The following is a 26,001-nucleotide window of genomic DNA, read 5'->3' as shown; positions in this document are numbered from 1 at the left end:
CTGGCAGCATGGGAGAGCCCCGACTACACAGGAGGGAAGAGAGAGAGGTGGAAGGGGGGGGGAGGGAAAGCACGGAGCGTAGACCTTTTCCCCCGGTTCCGGAATTACGGAGAAGAAAGGGGAGGAGATTCACTGTCCCGCGACTCTTATGTTGGGGGAAGTCGCGCCGGGGGGCAGTGCCGGATTCTGCATCGGAATAAGAAGACACGTTTCCAACACCCCGTTACACTGTAAATAGAGTGCACCAATAAAGACTGTTAAAAGACAAGCATGTGGAGAGTCGTTACTCTAGAGTAGTCGCAACAACCTCCGATACATAAGATAAGAATAAACTAGTTTTGAATGCTGTCTGTTGTGGGGATGGCGGATGCAGCGTGGGGGCATACCCCCACCTCGGCATAAGACACACCCCAGCATGTGTAGCCGCCGTGCCCACTCTCTGAACTTTGCCTCCCTCGCAGGAAGCTTTGCTTAATGTTTCAGTTGGCTGGAGCGTGACGGGCGGATCAGACTTTGTCTAACGTCAGGGGAAGAACCTGGTTGATGCATGGGTTCACCCATGCTAGAAATGTGCCCTTGCTGGAAATATATTAAAGTTCAGGGTGGTTTCACTACTGTTTTCTAATTGTTGACTTCTGCTCATAAGAAGAGGACTCTGCAAAGCTAGCCGGCAGCTTGCACCTGCACAGCTTACTTGCATCCCGACTCCCGTGTCGCCTCACTTATTTCTACATCTGTGAGATTCTCATCTGCACTTCCTGTCTCTGGTTACACCCCAAGAACATAAAACTACTATTATAAATTTAGATGGCGAGAAGAGAGAGAATTAACTCTCCTTTTCCTTATAGTAAACTAAGTAGACACCTGAGAAGGGGTAGTAGAGGGTTTGTTCTCATATAAAGCTGAATACCCTGATCATACCTGAATACCCAAATGGTATTCAAACTCAAAATTATGCATTGGGGTAGCCAAGTTCTAAGATTCACATGAACTATATTGATTTACATGGTTTTCGCATAACTGATGTCAATAAATGTTTTCCCACTATAACTATTCCTCTCCCCTTGTCCCTTAGTTTCACTAGACATTGCCCATACAGATTTAGGGGCCAGATCCACTCCCATCCACACATATTTGGCTAGAGTGGATGGCAACTTCCTTGTACTAGTTTTCTCTTTGCTCTGTATATGGAGAGGCTACATATACATATAATAAACAAAGGATGAAAGCCTTCAAAGGTTTAACAAACAGCTCCACAGACTGTAAATTCAACACATGAAATCAATTATCACAATGGAAGTTCTGTGGGGAGGGTAGGATGCAGCAAATGAACTTAAGGTAGTGAATCTGATTAACTTCTAGCCTGCCTTTATTGGAATAACTACAGCTAAACAGAATATGGCACTTCAGTTTTCAACACACACACACAAATATTCACAAGGCCACGAAAAAACTGAAATTTTAATGCAAAACTTAAAAAAACATCTTGTATTCCATTCAGTTATTTTTTTAAACATCTTTATGTTGTGCTACCATACCTTTAAGATAAACCTTGGGGGTTTTAAACATAATATACACACATCTACACCTTTGTCTAGTTAGGGTTCTAGCAGAAGTTGAGCCAAAGCCGTATGTTCTTATGCTAGCTTCACATTTTTAGATGAAAATAAACAAACAATCTCTACAGAACAGGGGGGAAATGAAAGTCTACTGAGCCATCTGAGCTTCCATTGCCTGTGCTGTCCATTCCGGGGCAGTCTGACTAATCTTCTCCAAAAGGTTGTTAACTTGGAAGCAGAGAGATTGAATCTGTTTGTCCCACGTCGGCAAGGCTTCACGAGCTAAAAGACAACAGAATAATTCATTCTTGCATTCATTGCTTGTTTCTGTTAAATTTCTTGCCATTATTCGTTTGCTGCATAAGCAAATTTTCTGTTAACAGGTCTGCAGATTTTGGAATACAGTACAAGAATCCATAGCAAACCATTGCATGGACACTACTGCCATCTGGTGGTTATAGCAAGAATCACCACTTTGTCATATGTTGATTGTAAGGTAAAGGTAAAGGGACCCCTGACCATTAGGTCCAGTCGTGACCGACTCTGGGGTTGCGCGCTCATCTCGCATTATTGGCCGAGGGAGCCGGCGTATAGCTTCCAGGTCATGTGGCCAGCACGACAAAGCCGCTTCTGGCAAACCAGAGCAGCACATGGAAACGCCGTTTACCTTCCCGCTGTAGCGCTTCCTATTTATCTACTTGCATTTTGACGTGCTTTCGAACTGCTAGGTTGGCAGGAGCTGGGACCGAGCAACGGGAGCTCACCCCGTCACAGGGATTCGAACTGCCGACCTTCTGATCAGCAAGCCCTAGGCTCAGTGGTTTAACCACAGCGCCACCTGGGTCCCATGATGATTGTACACCAGGCTAAAATATTTCGCTTTTGCATTACACGTGCTTCAACCGCACCTAGAGCAACAACAAGCTAGAGCTTAACTTACTTTCAAAGTGAACAATTCCATCTATCTGATCAATGAATCCATTCATGCGACCCTCTGTTATCATCTGGGATGCTATCTTTTCTGCCTGAAAAACAACCCAAAAGGACCGCAACTACTTTTAGTAAACAGAAGCCCACTCCTGATAAGGTTTTTTACCACATGTATGTGTACATAGGAATGTCGGTGGTAGAGAAAAGTTATATAGGTCAATGTATTCTGCAGGAGACCTTTGCAACTGTTGATTATACCAGTCAGTCCCTAAATTAACTGTGAGATGAGTTTATATGATCCCCACCTTACAGGTGACCTCCAGCACGATTTAATTTCAAGGTCAAAAGGACTGCAAGATTCAAAAGTGTAGTGTAGGTGAACAGGCTTGTCGCAGTCATGACCTCTTAGAAAGGGTATGTGAGGCTGGAAAGTGCGGTCATCAAATTCCTTCCCAAAAGAGTAGCACATGTATAGGGACTTGGCATTTCTGTTTCAGCCACACCCCAACTTCATATGGCCACAAGTACCTTTAAGAACCATGCAAAAACATTCCACTTCTCCCAGGCCTGTGGCTAATTAAGTAATCTGTGGCCTTTTAAACTGTGTGTGCGTAGAGGTTGTTTCGTGTTTTATAGGTGGCGACAATTTTACACACATCCAATAGATGTGCAACCGCTGATACACAGATTGTTTTGGGCCTGGAAGAGGGCAGAATGGAGGTGGAATGGGGTGTGCTTATGTGCACTCACCATTGCATGAGGGGGCCAGGAACATGGTCACCACCTATATTATGGTATGTATTTTCATGCTTTTATACTCAACACCCCCCCCCCCATATAGATAGTATAGAAATTTAATAAATCATCATCATCTTGTACCAGCAGCAATCATTTTTGTTCCTTTCTTTTTGAACGCATCAGCTTTAAGCAGAAGAGCGGACTAGTTCTTCATCAAACAAGACATTATTAAAACTAGCATAGTTTGAACAAAACAAAAGCACACAGTACACAACTCTATATACCTTGGCTGCAGGAATTTCTAATAATGCTCCAAGTTCTTCAAAGGTAATATTATTATACAGTTTGCTTGCAGATAACAAATTATGTTCAATGACAGCTCTGTCCAAAATACTAGAACCTGAAATAGAAACTGACAATGTATTAGGAATTTGAAATTCAGCATGTATTTGGCTACAAGTCAAATATAATTTAAAAAACCTGTATGTAGCATATGCAGTCCTCAATTTCTGTTCCATCAATACTGCTCCGTAATAAAGGTAGAAAGAAATTGGCTTACATTATTATATTATCATAACTTTCATAATATGATTTATTGGTTTTAAATCATTCAGATCATTTGTGCTGAACAGGATAGAAACCTGCTTAACTAAGAGTAATCTTTTTTGCATCTTTATCAAACTCACAGAAAGGAAATTTCAGTCTGAATGTTGATGGAAGCCCAAGTACTGCATGATGGCTAAGGAGATTAGAGCAGCGTTTCCCAAACTTACAATACAGTGGTACCTTGGTTTATGAAGACAATTGGTTCCGGAAGTCTGTTCATAAACTGAAGCGTTCATAAACTGAAGCGAACTTTCCCATTGAAAGTAATGGAAAGTGAATTAATCCGTTCCAGATGGGTCCGCGGCGTTCGTAAACCGAAAATTCATAAACCGAGGTTCCACTGTAATTGCATGCCCCTTTTGGGTCTTCTATCTTACTGGAGTACCCCCTTCTTGGGTGAAAATAATACTATTTTACCTTTGAATTAGTTTTTTTTTTAACTGCAGAAAACATGAAGTAAAATTTAAAAATTCTACTGTGTACATTTTGAAACCTTTCATGTATGACCAGGGATACACATACAGTACCATACTTTAGGAAGCAATGGATTAGAATTTTCATGGAACTAGGTTATTTGTGCCAAACACTAGAGTATAAAAGGTTACAAAGACCCAATGTAAATGATTACTAAAGTTGACCCAAAGTGCAGCAGTGCTCATTTTGAAAGGGTATATACAGAAGGGAACAATGTCCAAGTGCCCCTCAGAACAGGGTACACCCGCACTTTAACAGACCCAAGTACCATCAGCTGTTGTTGCTTTTTGGTGTGGCATGAGCATTGCAGCAAATTCTTGCAATTGGTTCCCTCTGATAATTCTGTCTAGATACATTTTCTCCAGTATCCCATAGGCCGCAAGCTGCTGGCATCTTTCATCCTTGAAGAGAGTAGCTAACATACGGGAACGCTGCTGTCCTGAAAAATAGTAAGAATATACTGTGAACTGGGGCATCTCAATTCAGTAGTTCACTTCTATTTCAATGCATTTTCTTAGCTGTCTTTTTGCGAGCCAGTAGCAAATTGCCAATTTCTTCCTGCCTGTCCACAGCAAAGTACTCAACTGTTCAGGCCCGGCTCTAAGGGTAGTCTTGGTGGCGCGGGGCGCCAGGGCGCGGGGCTGGCAGGCGGGTGCTGCGCCCGCCCACCAGGACGGGGGCGCCAGAGCAATCTCTGCGCCACGGCGCCCCGTCCTGCTTGAGATGGCCCTGCAACTGTTAATACTAGATGACTTTTCACATTGTACCTGCTAGGTGCAAATTGCTTTAGCAGCTAGATCCTTTCTAGGGAAACAAACTGCAATTTTTGCCTCTAGAATGCTACACCACCAAGATGATTTGGTTTCAGTAATCATAATCATTAACATGAAACTGTACATGAAACATTCCAGTGACACAAGGCAGACAACCTGTGGCAGCTTATACAGATGTTTTCTTTTATGGAAGCATAGCATGCTTACTGCTTTAGAGTAGAGCTCCCCCACCCCTTGCAGAACAGGATCATATATATAATCCCAAAGACTAAAATGGAAATTGTATATATAGAAGTCAGTCATCAAGAAGTCAGACCGCCTCTCCTGGTATGCCCCGTGGAGGGCCTTAAGGTCCACAAATAATAACACTTTGGAGATCCTGAGCCATAAGATGGTTAGGTTGGTCTCAACTAGGGCCAGGGCCTTTTCAGTACTAGCCCCGACTTGGTGGAATGCTATGTCATAGGAGACCAGGGCCGTGCGGGATTTGACATCTTTCCGCAGGGCCTGCAAGACGGAGCTGTTCCACCTGGCCTTTGGATTGGACTCAGTCTGACCCCTATGTTTCCCCCCTTATGGTTTCGATTCATGGGCTACTTTAAAACGAGGCTGCATTTTAAATTTTTAAATTTTAAACTGTATCTTAATTCGTGTTTTAATTTATTGGTTTTCTTTCTTTTACATTTTATTGTAATTTTAGTGGTGTCAGCCGCTCTGAGCCCGGTCTTGACTGGAAAGGGCGGGGTATAAATAAATAAATAAATAAATAATAATAATAATAATAATTTTATTAAGTGTGCTTTACCTGCTGATGCCAAGATTGTGCAATGCAAGGCATGCTTCAGTGCCTCAAGTCTCTCACTTTCGTGGACTATGCTCTTGTAAGAAAGCTCATTATACCTCTGGGCAGCTTCAATGAACTTCCTTCGGTAGTCAAGAACGCGAGCGTAGCACACCTGAAACAGCGAAAAAATCTGTACAGTTACTCACTATGTTACCTATTAAATCCAGTAATAATATTTGAGGGATCCAACTGGTGGCTTTTCACGCAACTGATCTGGTTCCATCAATTAGCATACTACAGATCAGGATGAGAGGATAGCAACTAGTAGGCCAAATCTGTATCTTAAGAAGTAGCAGGACCACAGCCTCTACCCCAAATAACCTGTCAGTTCAAGAGGGATGTAAAAAGAGTAGAGGTTGTGGTGCTGGGACTTTGAAACAGGACACTTTGGGGAGTTGGGTGCATCAAGCTCACCACCAAAGTGGCCCTTGGAAAAACTAGGTAAAGGCTGGAGGGGTATAGAGCATGGAATGACTTGCAATCTAGGAGTTACATGTTCAAATAATAGAAAAAATTGAGGTTACACAAAAATGAGGTTATCGTGTGCTTTCAACTGTCTGGCCTTCCAGTCAGGTGTTAAACACCACTGGTCATCACAAAAATGCAGTAATATGAATAGTACTGGAGTACATTTTAATTTAAGTGGACCACTGTACTGGATCCCATGTTACATAATGAAATTCTCTCTAATCCAATGGGCTGCTAAGGCAAACATGGGAGCCATTCAGGTAGTCTGTTTATCCCCATCCATCAACAAATGATGAATGCCCTCCCTACTATTCAGGAAGGGAATTCTCTGAAGAATTCCTCTGAGAAATATATCCCTAGGAGAATTATACAGGGAGCAATAAAGTATGTAATGAACAATGCTTTCCACCACTCCCTAGCCACAGTGATTCTATCTCCCATCCAAATATGATGTGGGCATAGTTTGGAATCTCAAAGCTGTAAATGCCTTCCTCATCATTTAAGCTGATAACTCAAAAAAGCAATCCTGGGGATCATTTTATTATTCACATAATAAAATGGTGAAAACTGCAGAGTTTGAAGATGACATCTAGTTAACAGGCGGCCTCACTTTTTATTTATCCTGATTTGCAATTACAAGGGTAGGAACCTTTGAGGTCAGCAAATGAGGAACAGATGTACATGCAAAACTATAATGATAAAACTTTTACACAATATGTTATTTCATTTCACTCAAAACAAGAATGTTATTATTTCACCTTATAATGAATTTGTAACTGTTCATTGGTTGATTCATTCTGAAGAAGAGATGCTCTGTTGATGTAAGCCTCAGCCTGAACGGGATCGTCATCCTCCAGGTACAGTCGGGCAATTTTTAGATAAGTCTCCAATTTATAATCTACATTGTATTGCCTTGAATAGAAAGGGGGGAAATACAGTATTGAAACCTCAGTTTATTCATTTGCATCATAAGAGTTTTGCAAACATAATTATGTGGCCTGCAGAAATTTACAGTAATACTACACGCTGTATAATAATGTTTGCCACCAGCCAACTCTGTTTGAAAGGAAGGGTGGGTTGTGTCTCCCCAGAGGAATGGAGAAGCAGGACACACAATGGCAACCCCCCCCCACAAAAGGGTATAAAAATGCAATTTATCAGTTAATTTTGAATGGCAATAGTCATAAGGTTTTACTCACAGTAGACTATTAAAATGGGCACAACTAATTTAGGTCCATTAATGTCAATAGGTCTACTTTAATACCACCCACTGTCTTAATGCAAATGCATTCAATGTGGTGCCCTTCTATATGCTGTGGATCAACTCAGGGATTATGGGACTTGTAGTCCTAAAGCCTATAGGGCACGTTGGCTACTCATCATAATGCAATACACTATTTGATGGAAGCTAGCAACAAGGCCCATGGCAGTCTTTTGTAAGCAGAAATTAGCTCAACTCTATGCACTGCTAAAAAGAAAAATCGGGATTTGCAGCGTATCCCTGCCTTTTCTTATTCCCATAACTGACCTCCAATTAAGATCAAAGTCTGGGAAGGGTGCTCTCATCCTCTGGCCCTTTGAAATAGGCCATGGGACCAATCCACACTTGGCAATTTGACATTATTGATTTCTGCAGAACTTTTGCCCAATTAACAGCAGTAAGGTGGGATAGTGAATTACGTTACACGTTGGTGTGGTTTTTTTGGTTCCCAGAATCCTTCACTTCACTGTGCCTTTGGCCAAAAAAGGCTTTAAAGGATGTAAGGTTAGCTAACCTTTAGTTTAAGCAACTATAGTCTTATCTTGGGTAAGTTTATCCCTGACTGCTAATGTAATTTTCAATTCTTTTCAGAGCTTACAGCTCCTGTTTAGTTTTGATTATAAGGAAACCTCAGCCCCATAACATTTTCCTTCTGAGGAAACAGATAGAGATTTTCCAGGGAAACGAGTCACTTAGCCGGCACCTCATCAAGGAAAAAACAAAACAAAAAAAACTCTATGCACTGCTCCACAGAAGACACTTGGATCTAAATAAAAAATAAAAATAAGTGCAAAAAAGTAGAGGTTGCTGAAACCAAAAATACAGACTGTGCTCTAAAGATTATAACTGCAACATGAGCAGCACTAAATGGTTATGAGTTCCCCACAGAAAAAGTTTCCAGGTGGATCACTGATCTGTCAAAATAGTATGTGCAACTGTCACAGAACAATCAGAGAAGCCAAAGATATTGAAAAGTCAAGGAAACAGATCCAGAATATACCCAAATAAAGCATTTGTACTACAAAAGGATATACAATGTATGAAGAAAAAAATGTCAGGTTTTCTAACAACTATTTACTTCTGTCCTGTTTCCAAAGGAATTCCCACCAATACTTGTGCTGCATTCCGCCAGTCTTCTTCTTTCTCATAAATTGATGCAAGATGTTGTCTTATAGAAGCAACCTGGGAAGAATGAGGACATAAAATTATAATGCAATCAAGTTATCAAATTGATCCACTTTCTAATATCCTTCGTATTATCTGCTTCCTATTGCCCATTTGACAATGGATAATCTGATTTTACATGATCCACAATATATTTAAATATACTTATCAATCAAATGCATATGAGGAATGTATTAGGATACAAAACTGCCAAGAAGCGTAGTGATTTTTGTTTTGAGTTATTCAAGGGTAGAAGCAAAATTTGTGTTGTAGAATTTGGTACAATAGAATTTGGCAGCAGACTACAGGGCAAACAAAGCTACGTTCAATTAATGACTGTTTTAATAAAGTTAGCAAAGTATGCCAGAATGAACAAAACTGAATAGTCTGTATTCATTATTGGAACAAATTGAGTCGGGGCATCTTTTCCTTGCTGTCCTTTTTGCAAGGCTTATCATATGTCAGTGATATCTATTATATTTTAGAGTACTGTACAGTACAGTGAGTGGTACCTCGGTTTAAGAACAGTCCTGTTTAAGAACGATTCGGTTTACGGACTCCGCAAAACCGGAAGTAGTGTCCCGGTTTGTGAACTTTACCTCAGTCTAAGAACGGAATCCAAACTGTGGAAGGGCACTGGCAGCAGGAGGCCTCATTAGAGAAAGCGTGCCTCGTTTTAAGAACGGTTCTGGTTTAAGAACGGACTTCCGGAACGGATTAAGTTCGTAAACTGAGGTACCACTGTACTGAAAATATTTCACTATACATTCTCTTTATCTGACTGGCTTGCCAGAGCCTTCTTGGAGACAATTACTCGACTTTGGGATATCCTTCCTGGTGAGGTGTTTCTGTCTTTTTCATTATGTTTCCTTTTGGAGGAATTTAAATAGTTGTTTACCCACGCATTTGATGGCCAAAACATACTGTTTTTGACAACCTTATTAGCGGAGGGCATGTGTCTGTTTCACATGTTTTAAAATGTTTTTATTTTATTTTTAATTGTATTTTAAAATCACTTTGATGTTTCCTGCCCTGGGCTCCTTTGGGAGGAAGGTTGGGATAGAAATTTGATCACCATCTTGCTCTTACCTGCTCCTCAAATGAAATTACACGAGGTTGGATCTTTTCCAAGGTGAAATGGTAGATTTCTTTGGCTGTGCCATCAGGAAGGCTTGGAAGATGGGTACAGAAGTCTGTCAACAACTGGCGTGAAATCACTAAACTGACGTTTTCATTGACCACTGGTTTAAGAGACACAAGGCGGAAAGAAAGTCAGGCTATACATTAAATGCTCGTTAAAATGACAGGCCTAACAGCAAGTCTATAACCACTGTTAACGCCCCTGTTTCCAACTCAAACTTTTAGGCAGATGTACCAGCTCATAAGAGCCTGGGCATAAAACTGTTACACTGACATAGCATCTGTTTGCAACTCAGTTGCTGTGCTATCATAATGAAAAGGCTCAGGATGCAGTGACAGTGTTTCCAGCTTAGCAGGAATCACCAATGTGAAATGTGGAATATGAGTTGCATGGCACAGAAGCAGGGGGGTGGGGACTGCTGCCCCTGCACTGGCACAATCCATTCATTGTTTCACCACAGCAGTTTTATGATCGGATGCCAAAATAATTATACTAATATTAACATTTTGCAGAGAGTATAACTTTGGATAACAGGATTATGAGGTTAGAACCCTCCTACAGCCTAGATATGTTTATTCAGAATATCCTACTGATTTTGATGGAATTATGTCAAAGTATTCATGCTTAAAAATGACACCACAAACTTTTTCCTACCAAGTCCCCAATGTTATATTGACACCTGTTTCAATGTACAAAGATTTCTAAGACCATTCATTTTTTCTGATTGCAATTACTTACAAAGCTGTCATTCAACAATTCATGGAAACTGATAATTAAACTCACTTGCTTCTACAAAAGCTTTTAATGCCTCTAACTGTTCCACTCCTGAGAGCTGAATCGCTTTTTCCAATATCTGACGATACCTGCCAGAATGCAGTAAAAAAAAGTTAACTTTTAAGTATCATCGAATACAGAGCTAATACTAAGCTAGATGGACAAGCAGTCTAACTTATTATAGCTTCCTATGTTGCTAAAAAATGGTGTATTTTCAAAATTAGCTTTACATCTTGTGCATATAAGGACAATGTACATGATATTTTAGAATGCCATTCTTCTCTAAACCGTTTTAGAGTATGCACATGACATACATTCAATGTCAGTAGAAATCCTGACATGACATACTTTCAATGTCAGTGGAAATCCTGAGATCCAACAGCTCTGGTGCCTTCCCACTGCAATGAAATGGCTAGTCATAGAAATGAAGACACAATTTGATAGTTCCTTTTGCAGAAAGAGAAGATTATCATCCCCTTTTATCTTTTCTTGCATTAACTCTAACCAAACACAAGAGTACAATGTTAAACAAGGGACTACTTTTTAGTCCTCCCAAAGGGAGTGTGAATGCACATCATTATGCTGAGAAACAATGAGCAGTCAAACAACAACAACAACAACAACAGCCAAACAGCATCAGGCAAAAGTTGGGTATACTTGTATTTACGACATCACTAATCCCATATTATCCTGCCTTTCCAACTCTGTGAGTGCAATCTCCTGTGGTTTACGGTACTAAATTGAAGACAGAGGAGGGAAGCTTCAACTACAGCTGCAAGGGAGGCCAGTTCCTGGAAGTCTGTGTTGTTGAGAGACAATAGAGACAAACCACTGCTTTAGCAGCTCCAAAGTAACCTCCCAGGGTGTAAGCCTGGGCAGTGTGTTTGGAGGTCCTGGGCTACTCAGACAACAAGACTAGGACCCATCTAGGAGCCACAGGTGAGAACTGAGTGCATGGTTGGGGACCAAAGATGGACAAACAACCCCAAAAGGAGCCCGTCTCCAAACACCCCATAGAACTGTAATAATCTTACATAAACTGCTCTATAACGTCCACCTGAAAAGCTGCATAGAAACACACTGAATAAATAAGCAATAGACTCGAAATAGATGGGGAAGCACCGCTGGCTCGTATCTACGGGTTGAAATGAATTTCTGCTAAAATCCCAAGAACTGGTGTGAGGAACCACTGCTGTTGCTGTTACTAAATTAATGTTGACAGCTACCCATTTATTTTCTTAACCCACACTTCTTCATCTTCATCTTCATGGCGCTGGTTCGGTTCCCTCCGTCTTCTGTTGGACCTTGTGAATCTAGGGCAGGCACCCCCAAACTTTGACCCTCCAGATTTTTGGACTACAATTCCCATCATCCCTGACCAGTGGTCCTGTTAGCTAGGGATCATGGGAGTTGCAGGTGAAAACATCTGGAGGGCCGCAGTTTGGGGGTGCCTGCCCTAGATTCACAAGGTCCAACAGAAGACGGAGGGAACCGAACCAGCGCCATGGAGATCCAGGACAAGACCTGAGAGGAGGGCAGGCCTCCCTTAGCCAAGAGATGCTCCTGCCTGCTCTCCACCCCGCAACCCCGGTCGGACTCGGCGCTGGCTGCTACGGGAGAAGGGGAGGGAGGAAAAAAAAGAGAGGAGCCGCTCACTTCCCCGCCAGGTCCTTGTGGGAGCCGCTCGAGCTCATGAGCTGGGTCAGCTCCTGCCTCACAGCCGCCGCCATCTTGGATCCTCCCCCTTCCCGCCCACAACCTGTGAGGGGAAACACAGCTACGCCTCCTCGGGCGCGAGACGCTACGCTCAAGAAGAGACGACGACGCGGTCGCGTAACCACACGGTTGCGGCGTGACGTCACGGACCCCGGAAGCGCCGAAAGGGGAGGGAGGGAGGAGTTAGCCTGAGCGGAAGTGGGGCGCGCTTTGAGGAGGGAAGGCGGGAGAAACCAGCGCGGCGCGAGAAAGAGAGAGAGAGGGCGGGCTCGCGGGTTGGTTGGCTGTTTGGCGCAGGTGACGCGGCGCCGGTTGCCAGGGTGCCGCTGCCCGAGCTATTATGGGATGCGGCGGCGGCGGAATGGCGCTGGGCGCGTGATTTTGAACAAACGCGGAACCTGCCGCAGCTGCTGCTGCTGTTGCCGTCGCCGCAAGCAGCCGCCGCTGTTACCGCTGCGAGCCGGCCGCGCGCGGGAGCGAGCCCGGGAGCGCGCGGGCGACGTTGTCATTACCGTGGGGCCGGCGGGGGGGAGAGACCGATGTGAAGCGCCGGGGCTGCGGCGGGCGCAGGTGAGCGCTAGGCGGGCCGAGCGGGGGGTGGGTCGCCTGAGGGGAAGGAAGGGAGAAGCGGCGGCGATGCCGGCGCAGCCTTAAGGCGGGGGACCGACCGGCCGCCTCCTTCTCCCTTCGTTGACAGGACGAGCCTGGCCAGCTTGTGGGGTGGGCGCCTGTCGGGAAGGGAGGCTCAGTACCGGCCCTTCTCCCTCCTCGTCCGCCTCCCCTCAGGATTATTATTATTTTTATTGTCATCTTTCTGTCTGTCGGTGACGAAGGGCATCGGGACCCCTCGGCGGAGGCAGGAGGTTTTAGGCCCGACAGGAGCTGCGCGGAAGCCCGGGGTAATATTTTAGGCTCGGAGCCGCGGCGAGCCGGTGCCGCCAGGAACGAGGGAGGAGGCTTCATTGTTTTATTTTCAAATTGCTTTTAATTCTTCTGTCAATGAAGGCCTTGGGGAGCAGGGATTTGGGGAGCGGGGGGGGAGGATGGTGGCGTGGGCTGAGGCTGTGAGTTGTAAGTCCTGGGTAAAGACTGTGCAGAAGCGACTAACAAATTCAATAAATAAGAGCAAGAAAGGGAAAGAAGAATCTCGTTTTGAAATATAGTTCGATCTCATTCTTCAGTCTGATGACTGCTGCTCAAGGAGGTCTGCTTCTAGCTTATCGTAGGGCAGGGCAAAAACTTTAGAATTACAATTCCCAATCACGGATATTTATTTGTCCAGAATTTAACGCAGGTGGAAGTTTTGCTCTGTTGCTGAAACAGGAGCAGAATAGCTGGTCTCATTAAAAGCACCTCTCTCTTTCTCACAGAAAAACACAATAAAAAAATTCCTTCCAGTAGCGCCTTAAGAGACCAACTAAGTTTGTCATTGGTATGAGCTTTCGTGTGCATGCACACTTCTTTAGATACTAAGGCGCTACTGGAAGGATTTTTTTATTTTGTTTCGACTAGGAAGACCAACATGGCTACCTACCTGTAACTTTAATCTTTATGGCAGTCAGCTGAGTTCCCTGTGTTTATTGTATGGGAAGTCGATGGACTCTTCTCTTGCCTTACAATCTTATCAGACCTGGGCCTTGAATGGTGTAATTAGCAAGCTGTTATTGGTGAACTGTCAAAGATTGCTGGAGTGTGGCTTGATTGTAGATGTACAATATTCCAAAGTAGCTTTTCTATTTGATTGGAAAGAAAATGGACTATCTTCTGTCTGTTTGTTCCGTTTCTCTTGTCTCAACAGCTAGTGCATATCTTGATGGCAGTAGTACTTTGATTTTTATAATGTAGATATTAGAAAGAAATGTTAAAGACATATTTTGTTTTCCCTCTGATCAAAATATACAAAAATCCAATTAAATCCATTATTTGTAGAGAAGCCACAAATTAAGCAGCTGTTATTTAAAATGCTTTTCTCCTGTCAAAACCCAGTACAGATAACTCTAAACTTACAAGTACTTATACACTTGAAATCAGATTGGTAGAACTAACAATACCTTTGTAAGTTGTTCATTATGATCCATTTACTAGCAGAGGGCAAATGAGCCAATGGAGCAGGCATCCCCAAACTGCGGCCCTCCAGATGTTTTGGCCTACAACTCCCATGATCCCTAGCTAACAGGACCAGTGGTTGGGGAAGATGGGAATTGTAGTCCAAAACATCTGGAGGGCCGAAGTTTGGGGTTGCCTTCAATGGAGCAATAACTTTTAGCAGTGTATATTCCCAAGTATAAACAAGGAAGCTATATTTCAACACTTATCAGTGGTCCAATATTATAACAATTGCTTTCCAACTATGTTGATTCTGGAAAATCAACAAAAATGCAATTGGGAGGGAAAGGTGAATCTATTGACAGTGGTGCTCAATGAATGATGAAATACCAATAAATTAATTCTATTAAATTATATCCAATATTAGTCATACTTTCAGTAGACATATTGAAATTAAAGGATTTAAGTCTATTGATTTGTGGACAAGCCACACTACATATTTCTGAAACCAATTAAAGCAATACAATGTAAGCATAGGAGAAATTAAAACAAAAAATACTCCTATTAAATAATTAGGAGTGCAATACAAAACTGACCTCAAACAAATTATATCGCCTCACCTCTAAAAGCTTGGTGAAATAAGTCTTTCACTATCCTCCTAAAAGAGTATCCTACTGCGGGGAAATACAACTTAATGGAGAGATAGTTCCAAAGTTTTGGAGCTGCCACTGAAAAAGCCTTATTATGAGCTCTGCTAACCTTGCCCCTTATATAGGAACCACCAGGAGGGCCTCATTGGCAGGTCTTAAAGACTAGACAGGTTGGCATGGGAGAAGGTATTCTTTCATATATTTACTTGATATTCCTGCTTTGCAGGGGGTTGGGGTCCTTTCCAACTCTGATTCCATGAAATATTTGTTTCCCGGGCTGTTTGGGGCTTTAAGTGTTAGCATAAGCACCTAAAATTGGGCTCAAGAAACAATTAGCAACCTATGAGGATGATATGTGAGTACACTCCTGTTCCTATAACCACATGGGCCACCCAAGCTAGACAGATACAGCTTGGTAGTCTCTGTGTGGGTGAGATGATGGCGTCAGGAGGAGGAGGTGGCGACTGGATTTGTTAGGCACCAGGGAACATTATAGGACATTATAGCTGAGCATGTATAAAAGGGATGGGCCACACTGAACCAGGGTTGGACCAGACTGTTGGTAGTTGAACACCAAAAAGCAGCTTTTAAACTGACTGCTTTCCAGTTCACAGTTCATGGACAGGTTTGCCAGGATATTTTTGTGGAAACTTTAAAATAGCTGTCTGCCTCATGGGAATGACTTGCAGAAGTACTTTGATAAATATATCATTTTTATATGGAAAATGGATCTCATAGTGGCATGATGTGTTGGCTCTATTCAAGTTTCCCAGTATGGTTCAACAACTATACAACATCAAATACCTACATAAATCTATGTGCATAATTTTTTCACTAGCGTATTTTTCATTTAATTGCAAGAGGCATTATAGCTTTCACCAATGAATTGTTGATACAGGAATTTATTCTTAAACTATTTGCTATGCTGAATTGGCTTCAGTGCCACGCTTGAGAGTTTTGCCAATGACCTGAACAGTGAGTCAAAACTGAGACGTGAGTAATGAGTAGGAGAACACTTCAATCTCCCAGGACATTCTATGCAAGATCTCAAAGCAGCTGTTTTATTACAGAAAAATTTCAGGAACAGACTGGAAAGAGAAGTTGCTGAATTGCAACTCATTAGCAAGCATAAAACCATGGAGCCACCTGGAATGAACAAAGACATAGGATTCCTATCTCATTATACATGATCAAGCTTTCCTTAGCACCTCAGCCCTTGCTCCCCCCCCCACAAGACCAATTGCAGTCATTAAGTCGTTAACAGTCATCAACAGGTTTACCACTCCTATCAGCCCATCACCCATTCCCATCACCCCCACCCTCTGAATATACATAAGGGTCTGGTGGTGTATCTGACGAAGTGTGCATGCACACGAAAGCTCATACCAAAATAAAAACTTAGTTGGTCTTTAAGGTGCTACTGAAGGATTTTTTTTAATTTTTTTATTTAGTTTCAACTCAGACCAACACGGCTACCTACCTCTAACTATGAGTAATGGAGTTAGTTCTTAAGTAGTGTACTGTAAGATCTGATCTGTCATTAACAGTCACTTGTATCTTGGCAAAATAAAAAAATTCCTTCAGTAGCAAAAATTTTTTATTTTGCTTCGACTCAGACCAACACGGCTACCTACCTGTAACTTGTACTGTATCTTGGCAGTTGAGGGGATACTGTGGTTATAAATTGTGTTGTGTAGAATGTATGGAATGAAAACTCTTTGAAGTGGGAATCTCAGAGTAGTTCCACTTCTCACACACTCTTGGAAGCAGATTCCCATATTCAATGTGATGTTCTTCTATGTGAGTTTGGGTTTGTTTGCTCTTTTTTAAGGGAAAAAGCAAGCATAAATGATTTTAGGTGGAAAAACCAAGTTTTTCTCAATCAGTTTAGTCTAGAATAGTGTATTAAAGCATTTTCACGCTGATTTCTTTATTAGCCATGAGATGGGCAAAGTTTTCTTTTGGTTTTACTAGGAGGAGAATTGCTGGAAGCTTTCCTCCTTCCCCCTTAAAAAGCCTTCCTATGTCAATGTTAATCAATGTACATTGTTCATAGTCATAATACAATGGTATTTACTTTCTAAGGGCCGGTAATAAAAGGACGAGAGAGCTTTTGTTGATGAAAAGTCTATATACATCAGATGCACAGTTACTACTTATTCATCCTGTCCACACATGGCAACTTTTATCTCTCCTGATTCTTAATCGACTAATAAACCATTTGGTCTGCAATCCTATACTCATTTACCTGGGAGTAAGCCCTATTGAACTCAGCGGAACTAACTTCTGAGTATAGGATTGCACGGTCAGGCTTTTGAGGTGCCTTAGAAGTGCAGCTTGTTAGCCCGGCTTCCCTTCTGAATTCCGTCTCGGAGCTGGAATTTGCCCTCGTTTCCTGGAGAAGGGGCGCAAACCCCCCCCCTCTCTCTCCGCGCGTTTGCGTGGACAGGGAGTTCTGCCCTGGCTGGAGAGCGCAGAGCGCGTTTCTTGTAGGTCAGCGCCCGCGTCGTTCCTACTTTTCTCGGCGGGGAGTGCAGTGACTGTAGGGACCGGGCTTCCCCTCCCCTCCGGTGGGAGTGGCTCAGCAAAGGGATCGGGGCGGAGGGAGGAGGCTGAGGTTGTTGCTGAGCTGGGCTGTGATGGTGATGACGAAGTGAAAATGGCGGATCTTTCGAAATACTATCCCGGCCCCTGACATACCAGCGACAGCACCTAAACAGCCTTGAGAGGCTCCCCCCATCTCCTCTGCTCGCTGCTGCCAGAAACCTTCCTCTCCTCGTCTTTTCGTCCCAACTCCCGGGTAGCTGCTTTGCAGCTATTCAGACACTTCTGGGGGAAGCTCCCTCCTCCCCTCGGGCTGGAACTTAACCCTCCTGGAAGGAGTCGGTGGCTGCGCCCTGGAGAGGGGTGAGAGACGCACCAAGCAAGGCCTGGGCAGGAGATTGGGGGGATAAGTGGAGTCTGCGACGCTGGGTAGGGTGGCTTGCTGTAAAGGAAATTAAGGTGTTTTCAAATGTAACATAAATAGTTAACCTGGTTGGAAAATAAGGGAGTATTTGGAGCTGCCGAGGCCTAACTCGCCTTTCAAGGTCTCGTTTGTTCTGTTTCTGTCTGAAGTGCATTGCTTGAGAGTTCGGGTAGTGCAAGTGATGTTCATATGGTAGTCAAGGAGAAATATCTGCAGAACAAATTACTGGATTGATTGTGCCTACTCTTAGGAGTGTAGTGAAGAATGTTAGTATGCTAAGCTGCTTGTGGGACACTAATGATTTTCAAAATGAGCTGCTTGCTTTCAGAGGAGTGTAGTTGCATACATCGTAGGTGTGCTTTAGTCGTGGTCACTTTCAAATATATATATAAAATTAACTCGAAGTGTTACAATGGGCAGAAAATAATAACTTCACAGCATGTTAGACAATTAAAGCTGGGAACTTAAAAATGTATCCCCCTTAACCTTTGAAAGGTGGAAAAGGTCAATGCAGCAGTAATGATTCAGACAGGAAATGAATGTTTGGTTTTGGTTCCAATTCCAAATTTTGTTATGAAAAGGTGTAAAGCAATATATTTTGTAAGTACAATCTAGATGTGTAAACTGATTACCTTAGGGTAGTTGGAATTTCTAGCAAAATAAGGCAAATGATAATTGGTGTCAAGGAACATAGTCTGAAAATATGTTTTTGTTTAATTACACTGGGTGGTATCTGACTAGATTATACACTGAGTACATCCACTGAAATCAGTGGGCTAAGTAATGATTAAGTGGATTGATTTCAGTGGGCCTGCTCTTGACTATGAATTAGATGCCAGTGTCAGTGTTATTTACCCAGTGACAGCTCTAAAATGTACACAATAAACGTGACTCTTTTTTTCTGAGGGCTAGGTCCACATTCAAGTTCTACATATGCATGTGTGATATCCCTCTCCACTCCCCTATCTATGAAACTGAGTAACTCTCTGTGAGTGACCGGATCATTTTTGTTGATTGAAAAGTGACATATAAATGTGTTAAATAAGTATTTAAAATGGTATTTTCTAAACTATAGGTTCTGAAATATGAAATTCATATACTATTAAATATACCAACCATCTTATTTCTAGGTGGGTTTATATCTTGTGAGAGTATCATTTTAATTAAAGATATTCCATGTGAATTTAAAAATGTGTTAACTGTTAGTGTGGGATAGCTTTGTAACAGAAAATAATTAGTTAAATGTACAGGTGGACCTACTTTGCTTCTCCTCTAGTGTAAAAAGGGGCAACAAGCCACCACCCCTGGTTTAGAGTTACATCCAAACCAGGATTTGTTGTCTCACCACCCCCACCCCCCATAAATCATGAAGTTAAACCAAAATTTGCTCTTACCTTACCAGTGGTGTGTTTGAACAAAAAAACCCTCATGATTCCTGGTCCAAACATAAGTCAGGAATCATGGTTAGTTGCTCACACTAGGAAGGAGTAAATCAAGAGTTATCCGTGTTTATGGCAAACCATTAACTGTAGTTTACCCTGATGTATGAAATGGAATGTAAGTTATTATTTATATTTTACTTCTCTGCAATCATATTTGGAGCTTGCAACAAAATAACAGAGATATACCGTATTTTTCCATGTATAAGACAATATTTCCCCCCAATTTTCAAAGTTTAAAATTGGGGGGTGGTCTTATACACAAAATGTTTAAAATGTTTATTTATTAAATAGCAAAAACAGACAGACCTCAGATTAACACTCAAAACTGAAGTGTGGCACTCAAATTGGAAGCATAACACTCAAAACGGAGCATGTTCGACTTCTGAAAAAGTTCGCAATCTGGAACACTTCTGGGTTTGCAGTGTTTGGGTTCCAAGTTGTTTGAGTACCAAGGTACCACTGTATTCCCATGGAGATAAAACAGCTTGTGCGAGGAGCCATCACATGTCAAAAAGCTTTTAGCATTCTTGCACTTCAGCCCAAACAAACCTACATGAAGACAAATTGAAACGAACTGCTTCCAATTTGGAACTTATTGCTTTCAAGTATATGTGTTTCGATCTGGGATGTTAGACTGTGAATTTCACTTCCATAGCACACATTGGATCTTGATAGTTGTGACAAACACTAGAGGAGGAGCAACTCCAAACAAATACGTAGCTCATCAGGGGACAATCTTAGACAATACATGTACAGTATTGATTTGGCTTGTGCACCTGTTGGATTTGTAGCTTTTCATGCTTTCTGCTGCTGCCCCTCATAGGGTGTTTATGCATTAGAGAAGCCCCAATGTATTGCATATATTGAGGACGCTAGAACATTTTTAAGCTGTCCAGTATTTTGCAGATATGCATTAAGATTTATCAGGCAAGGTTTATCAGATGGTAGACATGTTTTGTGGCCCAAGATTAGTAATACTCTGGACCTTCTCTTTGTGATAACTTTGAGAACTATGGAGTACTAGAGGCTTATTTTCTTCTAAAACTCTATATCCCATCCCTTAATATCCTATTCACAGCATGTCATCTGCAGAATTACTTGCTTTCCTGCTGCAGGGCCTGCTAGCAGTTTGAAAAAAAATATTTTACTTCCAAAGAGCTTCATTGCTCAGGAAGCTAGCCATACAACTGCATGAGTACTACTGAAAAATGGTAGCCTTTAATAGATTTTTTTTTAGCCAAAATAGCCATTTCACACTAAATTCCTGTCATTGACTTTATACTCATTTCCTGTAAATGAGTATTGCTGTTCCCATATTTTATCTTTGTGGGTACACCCAATGGAATGAATGCAAATATATCTTTGATAGTATTACTCCCACAACGCTTTTTCTTACTCTAGCTGCTTCCTTTGAAATTAGCCAAATGTATTATAATGAAATGCAGTATGAGGAGGAATGAGGAAGCCATTAGAAATTAGATTAGAAGTAAGATTTAATTGTAAGAATTTTTGTTTTGTGTTTTTGTATTTTGATATTTTGTATTGTGTAGTTTGTTTTTTGTAGTTTGTATGTTTTTTTTTGTTATAAAATTTCAATAAACATATTTTTTTTAAAATGAAATTAGCCAAATGTCAGACACATTTTGTGACTGGCGTGGGTCCAATTGCGACCTCGTGGCGATCTCTGGATGCCAGGTTGTTGACTGACATATCCATCTGGCTGGCCCCTCTAGCTGTCTTAAGCAGGTAAGCATAAGAATATTGGTAGAATATTTTTTTGTCTTGGAGCCTTCCTCAGAAATACCTGCTTTTTACCACTGAATTGGAGCAAGCAGCAACCCTAAGAAAACTCAATTACCATTTCCTTTGATTCAGCAGTAAAATGTGTGTTTTCCTGGGGAAAGCATCTTGACACACACACACACACACACACACACCCTAAAAAACCCACAACACCACTCAGATACAGACCTGTGCCTACAAAAGCGGCTCAAAGGTAACTGAATGAGCCCTTAGTTAAAGCTAACTGTGCTTCGTGGAAGAAGCACATAGGACACTCAGTCTTTTCACCATATTTATGAGACTAGGAGGCATTGCATGTAGGCTGTTAATCAGGAGAGCCTGCAAAAAACATATTGGCTCTGAAGGATCTGCACTGGCTGCTGGTTTGACACTGAACCATGTTCAAGGTGCTTGTTCTGTCATATAAAGCTCTACACAGCCGCTCCGCTCCTACATACACCTGCCTGTTGGTTACAACCTTCTGGGTATTCCCTCTTAACTGAGCCACATTTACCACGAATTTGCTGCACGGCAACATGTAAGAGGACCTTGATTGGTGCCTGATTATAGAATGCCTTCCCATCTCATGTATGACTTATGCCGACCCTTGTGGATTTTTGGTGCGAGTTAAAAATTAGTTGATGATGTAACATTTTATTGAGATTTCATTATGTTTATTATATTTTATCCTGCTCTGGGGTTCTTTTAGTGAAGGGTGGGCTTTCTAATGGCTGTGACCTTCAATATTATCTCACTCTTTTAAATCTATATTGCTTATGAAATGGTCCAGACTTGGTTTTCATTTTAGGATTTGTACTCCCAGATTGTACTTCTTATATTGCTGTTGGCATGGGAAATAATTTGAAACTTTCTGATCAGAGATTGTTTAGTCGTGTCCGACTCTTCGTGACCCCATGGACGATAGCACGCCAGGCACTCCTGTCTTCCACTGCCTCCTGCAGTTTGGTCAGACTCATGTTTGTAGCTTCAAGAACACTGTCCAGCCATCTCATCCTCTGTCGTCCCCTTCTCCTTGTGCCCTCCATCTTTCCCAACATCAGGGTCTTTTCCAGGGAGCTTTCTCTTCTCATGAGGTGGCCAAAGTCTTGGGGCCTCAGCTTTAGGATCTGTCCTTCCAGTGAGCACTCAGGACTGATTTCCTTCAGAATGGATAGGTTTGATCTTCTTGCAGTCCATGGGACTCTCAAGAGTCTCCTCCAGCACCAAAATTCAAAAGCATCAATTCTTCGGTGATCAGCCTTCTTTATGGTCCAGCTCTCACTTCCATGCATCACTACTGGGAAAACCATAGCTTTAACTATATGGACCTTTGTTGGCAAGGAGATAGGGGATCAGAGATCAGAGATAGGGTAGTGTAATTACTATCTCTGATCAGCGATAAGGTAGTGTAATTGTTAACCAAATACAGCTCTTGAAAGGGCTCTTGCTCTGCCTTTGAGGGAGTATGTTAGAATTCGAGTTCATACCTCTATAAGGGTTGCTTTGGTACTATGCTCAATACACCAGTATGTTTCCCTCTGCCTAGGCAGTTATAAATAGTGCTTTTGTATAGGACTTTCATGCTGAATTAAAATACCCTTTTATGAGCCCTAAGGGTCCACCAGCTGTTATCTCTGGCAAACCCTGTGCCAAGCTGAAATCGTACAGCACCAGCTCTCCTGGGTACAAGGGAATCTTAATCATTTCGGGATTATGTTGAAAGATAAAGATTTATGAGACTTTTAGCCTGCCTGCACAACTGGAATTTGCACATCCCACAGACAAATGGTTAAGGTAGTCAATGATTTTACTTTATCTGTATATCTTAGATTTTTATGGTAATTGCATTTTTATATAGAAAAAAACTGACAAAATGTATACTACATAGATTCCACAAACAATAATTTTGCTGTTAATCTTTAGGAATTAAGGGCTAATTAATTCTCATTGGTCAACACCTCTCTTCTTTAGGATACTTGGTTCCAAACCACTACTTTTAGCTCAGTCAGTAGAGCATGAGACTTAATCTCAGGATTATGGGTTTGAGCTCCATGGTTGGGACTAGATGATCCTCGTGGTCCCTTCCAACTGAACAATTCTATGATTCTAAGCCTTTGTCAAATTGGAACTATAATGTCTTCAGGGGGGTCAAAAAGACCTGATTAATGAGTTAACTGAAACTATGGGCTCTTCACTTTTAAAGGAAGGTGTTATTTTGTGGTAATGGAAAAGCTGGAGCATGCCTTTTGAAATCCACCTTGTTTATTTGCTTTGACTAGCAGAAACAGTGCTTATGCTAATATATTGATAACTTCCTTTGGCATAGGTAGGTAGCCGTGTTGGTCTGAGTCGAAGCAAAATAAAAAAATTCCTTCAGTAGCACCTTAAAGACCAACTAAGTTTATATTTTGGTATGAGCTTTCGTAGTTGGTCTTTAAGGTGCTACTGAAGGAATTTTTTTATTTTGCTTCCTTTGGCATGACCATAGTGAAATTTCTTGTGCTTACCTGTCTTGTTCCATGTCCAGCTAAGGTAGTAATATGTGCTTATTTTCTAAAATAAGTCAATCACAGAAGAGTATTTGCAATTGTTCTAAAAAGCACTTGCCTGCCTGAGAGTCATCACTGCTTGGTGTTATTTTATTTGGCTATACAGTATTCCCACTGCAAGTGAATGGTGAGGTTAAAAAGTTTCCTGTGGCTGGTAGACCTCAGATCAGTTCTAATCCTGTCCTCTGGTATCTTGCTTACATGAATATAAAAATTTACTGAAGTTGTGATGTCTATTCTGAAATAAGCACATCATGAAACTGTATCTCAGCTGCTTTTGGAGAGGTAGGTGGGGGTTCATTGCAAGAGAACCTCAGTTATCTGAATTAAAGTTAACACTGCTTCATAAAAGCATTTATTTCAGTCTCGCCTCCATCTCCTGAACCTGCAAGTTGTTGTAATTTTCAGCTCATTTGGGTATAATCAATGGAAAATTCACCTCCCCCTTCCTTTGTGTTGCGTGCATGAATACACTGTACTTGTTCTGTACTCTGTTTTGGCTGTTAGTCATAAAATTATACAAATCGAGCCATAAAGCAGCTTTGTAATCAATGAAGAAAACATCCAGCATGTTATTAATTCATTTGAATACCTTCTAAAGTGCTAATCTTTTAATTATGCATGGAGATTTTATATAAATGCCCTCATTGTGGCCTGTTCAGGTTAGTAAGTCCTGCTGTTGCTCCATCCTGACATCCAGCATTAGTATTATGCACAAAGAAAAAACAAAAAATTATGTGGCCAGACATTGTGACCATAAAGTATATTTTGGCCGTATGGAAACTGTTATTGCTCCTTATTGTACTTGGTTTGATTCAGTGGTTTTAATGAATGTTTACTGATGTATAGCTTTTGGGTTTTTTATTACTGTAGTTGTCCAGCACTTTGTGCTGTAGGAAGGCAGAGTATAAAAATGTTGAAAGAATGAATAAACTAGTGGGAAGGGTACAGGGGCAGTCCCATATGACAGAAAACAGCTCATGGAATAAGGCAAAGAGTAGGGAAGAGGTATGGTCTATAGGCACAATTCCTGTCAATGAATGCTAAATTGCATTTTTATACACTGTAAATGTAAACATTTTGTGGTTTAAGACTGTGCATCCACCAGTGTGCCTTGGTTATTGTGCATTTTGGGACATTATTCTCAATTTTATTTTTTCCTTCTCTGGCTAACTAATTTGTAGTGGGTGGATGTTGTACATCTGCAGGGCCGGCCCTAAGGCAAGGCTGGGTGGCGCCAGGGGGTGCCACGCTGCGCCCGCCAGACAGCCGCGCTGGGAAGGGGGGGGCGCCGGAGGATCTTCACACCATGGTGCCAGATATGCTTAAGACAGCCCTGTACATCTGAGTTTTTCTTCTGCCACTTCATGTAAACTCTCCTTTCCACACTGAATCTCAAATTAGCTGAATTTTGCAGGTTTTACAATTTCATTAGCATTCTTCCTACCAATTATTGAAGAAGTAGGCTATTTTCTCAGCTTTTCTCCCTGTGACATTTTCAGCAATACAAAAATAACATTATTAGCTGCTTGAAAAACTCTTAATCTGATTTGTTATTAAATAGCTTGTTGAAGATGTTCAGTACCTTGGATGGTCAATTTAAATTTGCTCCTCTGTGCAATTATCTCATTATAGTTGATATTGAGGTTTTTACGCTCAGCTATTCTGGAGGTGTGTTCTTTCCATGGAACATTTACCTGTTCTTGAAAATATGGTGTGTGTGTGTGTGTGTGTGTTTTCAGTAACCTTGAAAATCAGTTTCGATAAAGAGTTTTGATGTGTGCGGTGGTTGAAAATCAGATTTATGAAAGGGATTTCCACATGTGCTATGAGAGGGTGCTTGAGAGAAAGCCTAGAGGTGGAGAGACTTGAAATAGTACTTAAACATTGGAATTTTGGCAGATTGGGACTGGATTTATAAGGAGCAGCTTGCTTATAACATCTGAAATCTTCCTGTCATCTTCAGCCCTAACAGATGGTGCTACACTATAATGCTTCTGGAGGTCGTCTGATGTGGAACAAGATTTAAAAGAAATTGAGGTAACTGAACACAACTCATGGTTTTCTATATTTCAGTATTTCATGGAATCACTATAGAAGTCAAATGTCCAATCTA

The 26,001-nt window shown here is 41.6% G+C and overlaps 2 protein-coding genes across 7 annotated transcripts in view; one reads left to right on the top strand and one right to left on the bottom strand.

Moving 5' to 3' along the window:
• Positions 1 to 1,443: 1,443 nt before the first annotated feature.
• COPS4 (COP9 signalosome subunit 4) lies at positions 1,444 to 12,532 on the bottom strand. 3 transcript variants are annotated; one of them, XM_035111978.2, is made up of 10 exons: positions 12,389 to 12,532; positions 10,742 to 10,821; positions 9,907 to 10,058; positions 8,732 to 8,835; positions 7,151 to 7,304; positions 5,886 to 6,036; positions 4,576 to 4,746; positions 3,512 to 3,639; positions 2,500 to 2,584; positions 1,444 to 1,841 (listed from the first exon to the last, which is right to left on the bottom strand). In XM_035111978.2, exons 1-10 carry the CDS (start codon positions 12,460 to 12,462, stop codon positions 1,708 to 1,710), a joined length of 1,233 nt encoding a protein of 410 aa, XP_034967869.1. In that variant the 5' UTR covers positions 12,463 to 12,532; the 3' UTR covers positions 1,444 to 1,707. The 3 variants fall into 3 exon arrangements, with proteins under 3 accessions (XP_034967869.1, XP_034967870.1, XP_034967871.1); XM_035111979.2 differs by having other exon boundaries at positions 3,512 to 3,627; XM_035111980.2 differs by lacking the exon at positions 10,742 to 10,821 and having other exon boundaries at positions 12,389 to 12,476.
• A 190-nt stretch (positions 12,533 to 12,722) lies between these two features.
• LIN54 (lin-54 DREAM MuvB core complex component) overlaps positions 12,723 to 26,001 on the top strand; it is a 34,819-nt gene continuing 21,540 nt past the window's right edge. For 2 of the 4 annotated variants that reach the window (XM_035111974.2, XM_035111977.2), the window contains exons 1-2: positions 13,504 to 18,051; positions 25,852 to 25,925. The gene's annotated coding sequence lies outside the window, so the exon portion shown is untranslated. Of the gene's footprint in view, positions 13,019 to 13,503; positions 18,118 to 25,851; positions 25,926 to 26,001 lie in introns of those variants that run through there. The other 2 variants (XM_035111975.2, XM_060278408.1) reach the window with 2 other exon arrangements.

This window comes from Zootoca vivipara, chromosome 9 (genome assembly GCF_963506605.1).
Source record: "Zootoca vivipara chromosome 9, rZooViv1.1, whole genome shotgun sequence".
In the NCBI taxonomy this organism is placed as follows: Eukaryota; Metazoa; Chordata; class Lepidosauria; order Squamata; family Lacertidae; genus Zootoca; species Zootoca vivipara.
This window is presented reverse-complemented; position numbering and strand designations above follow the sequence as displayed.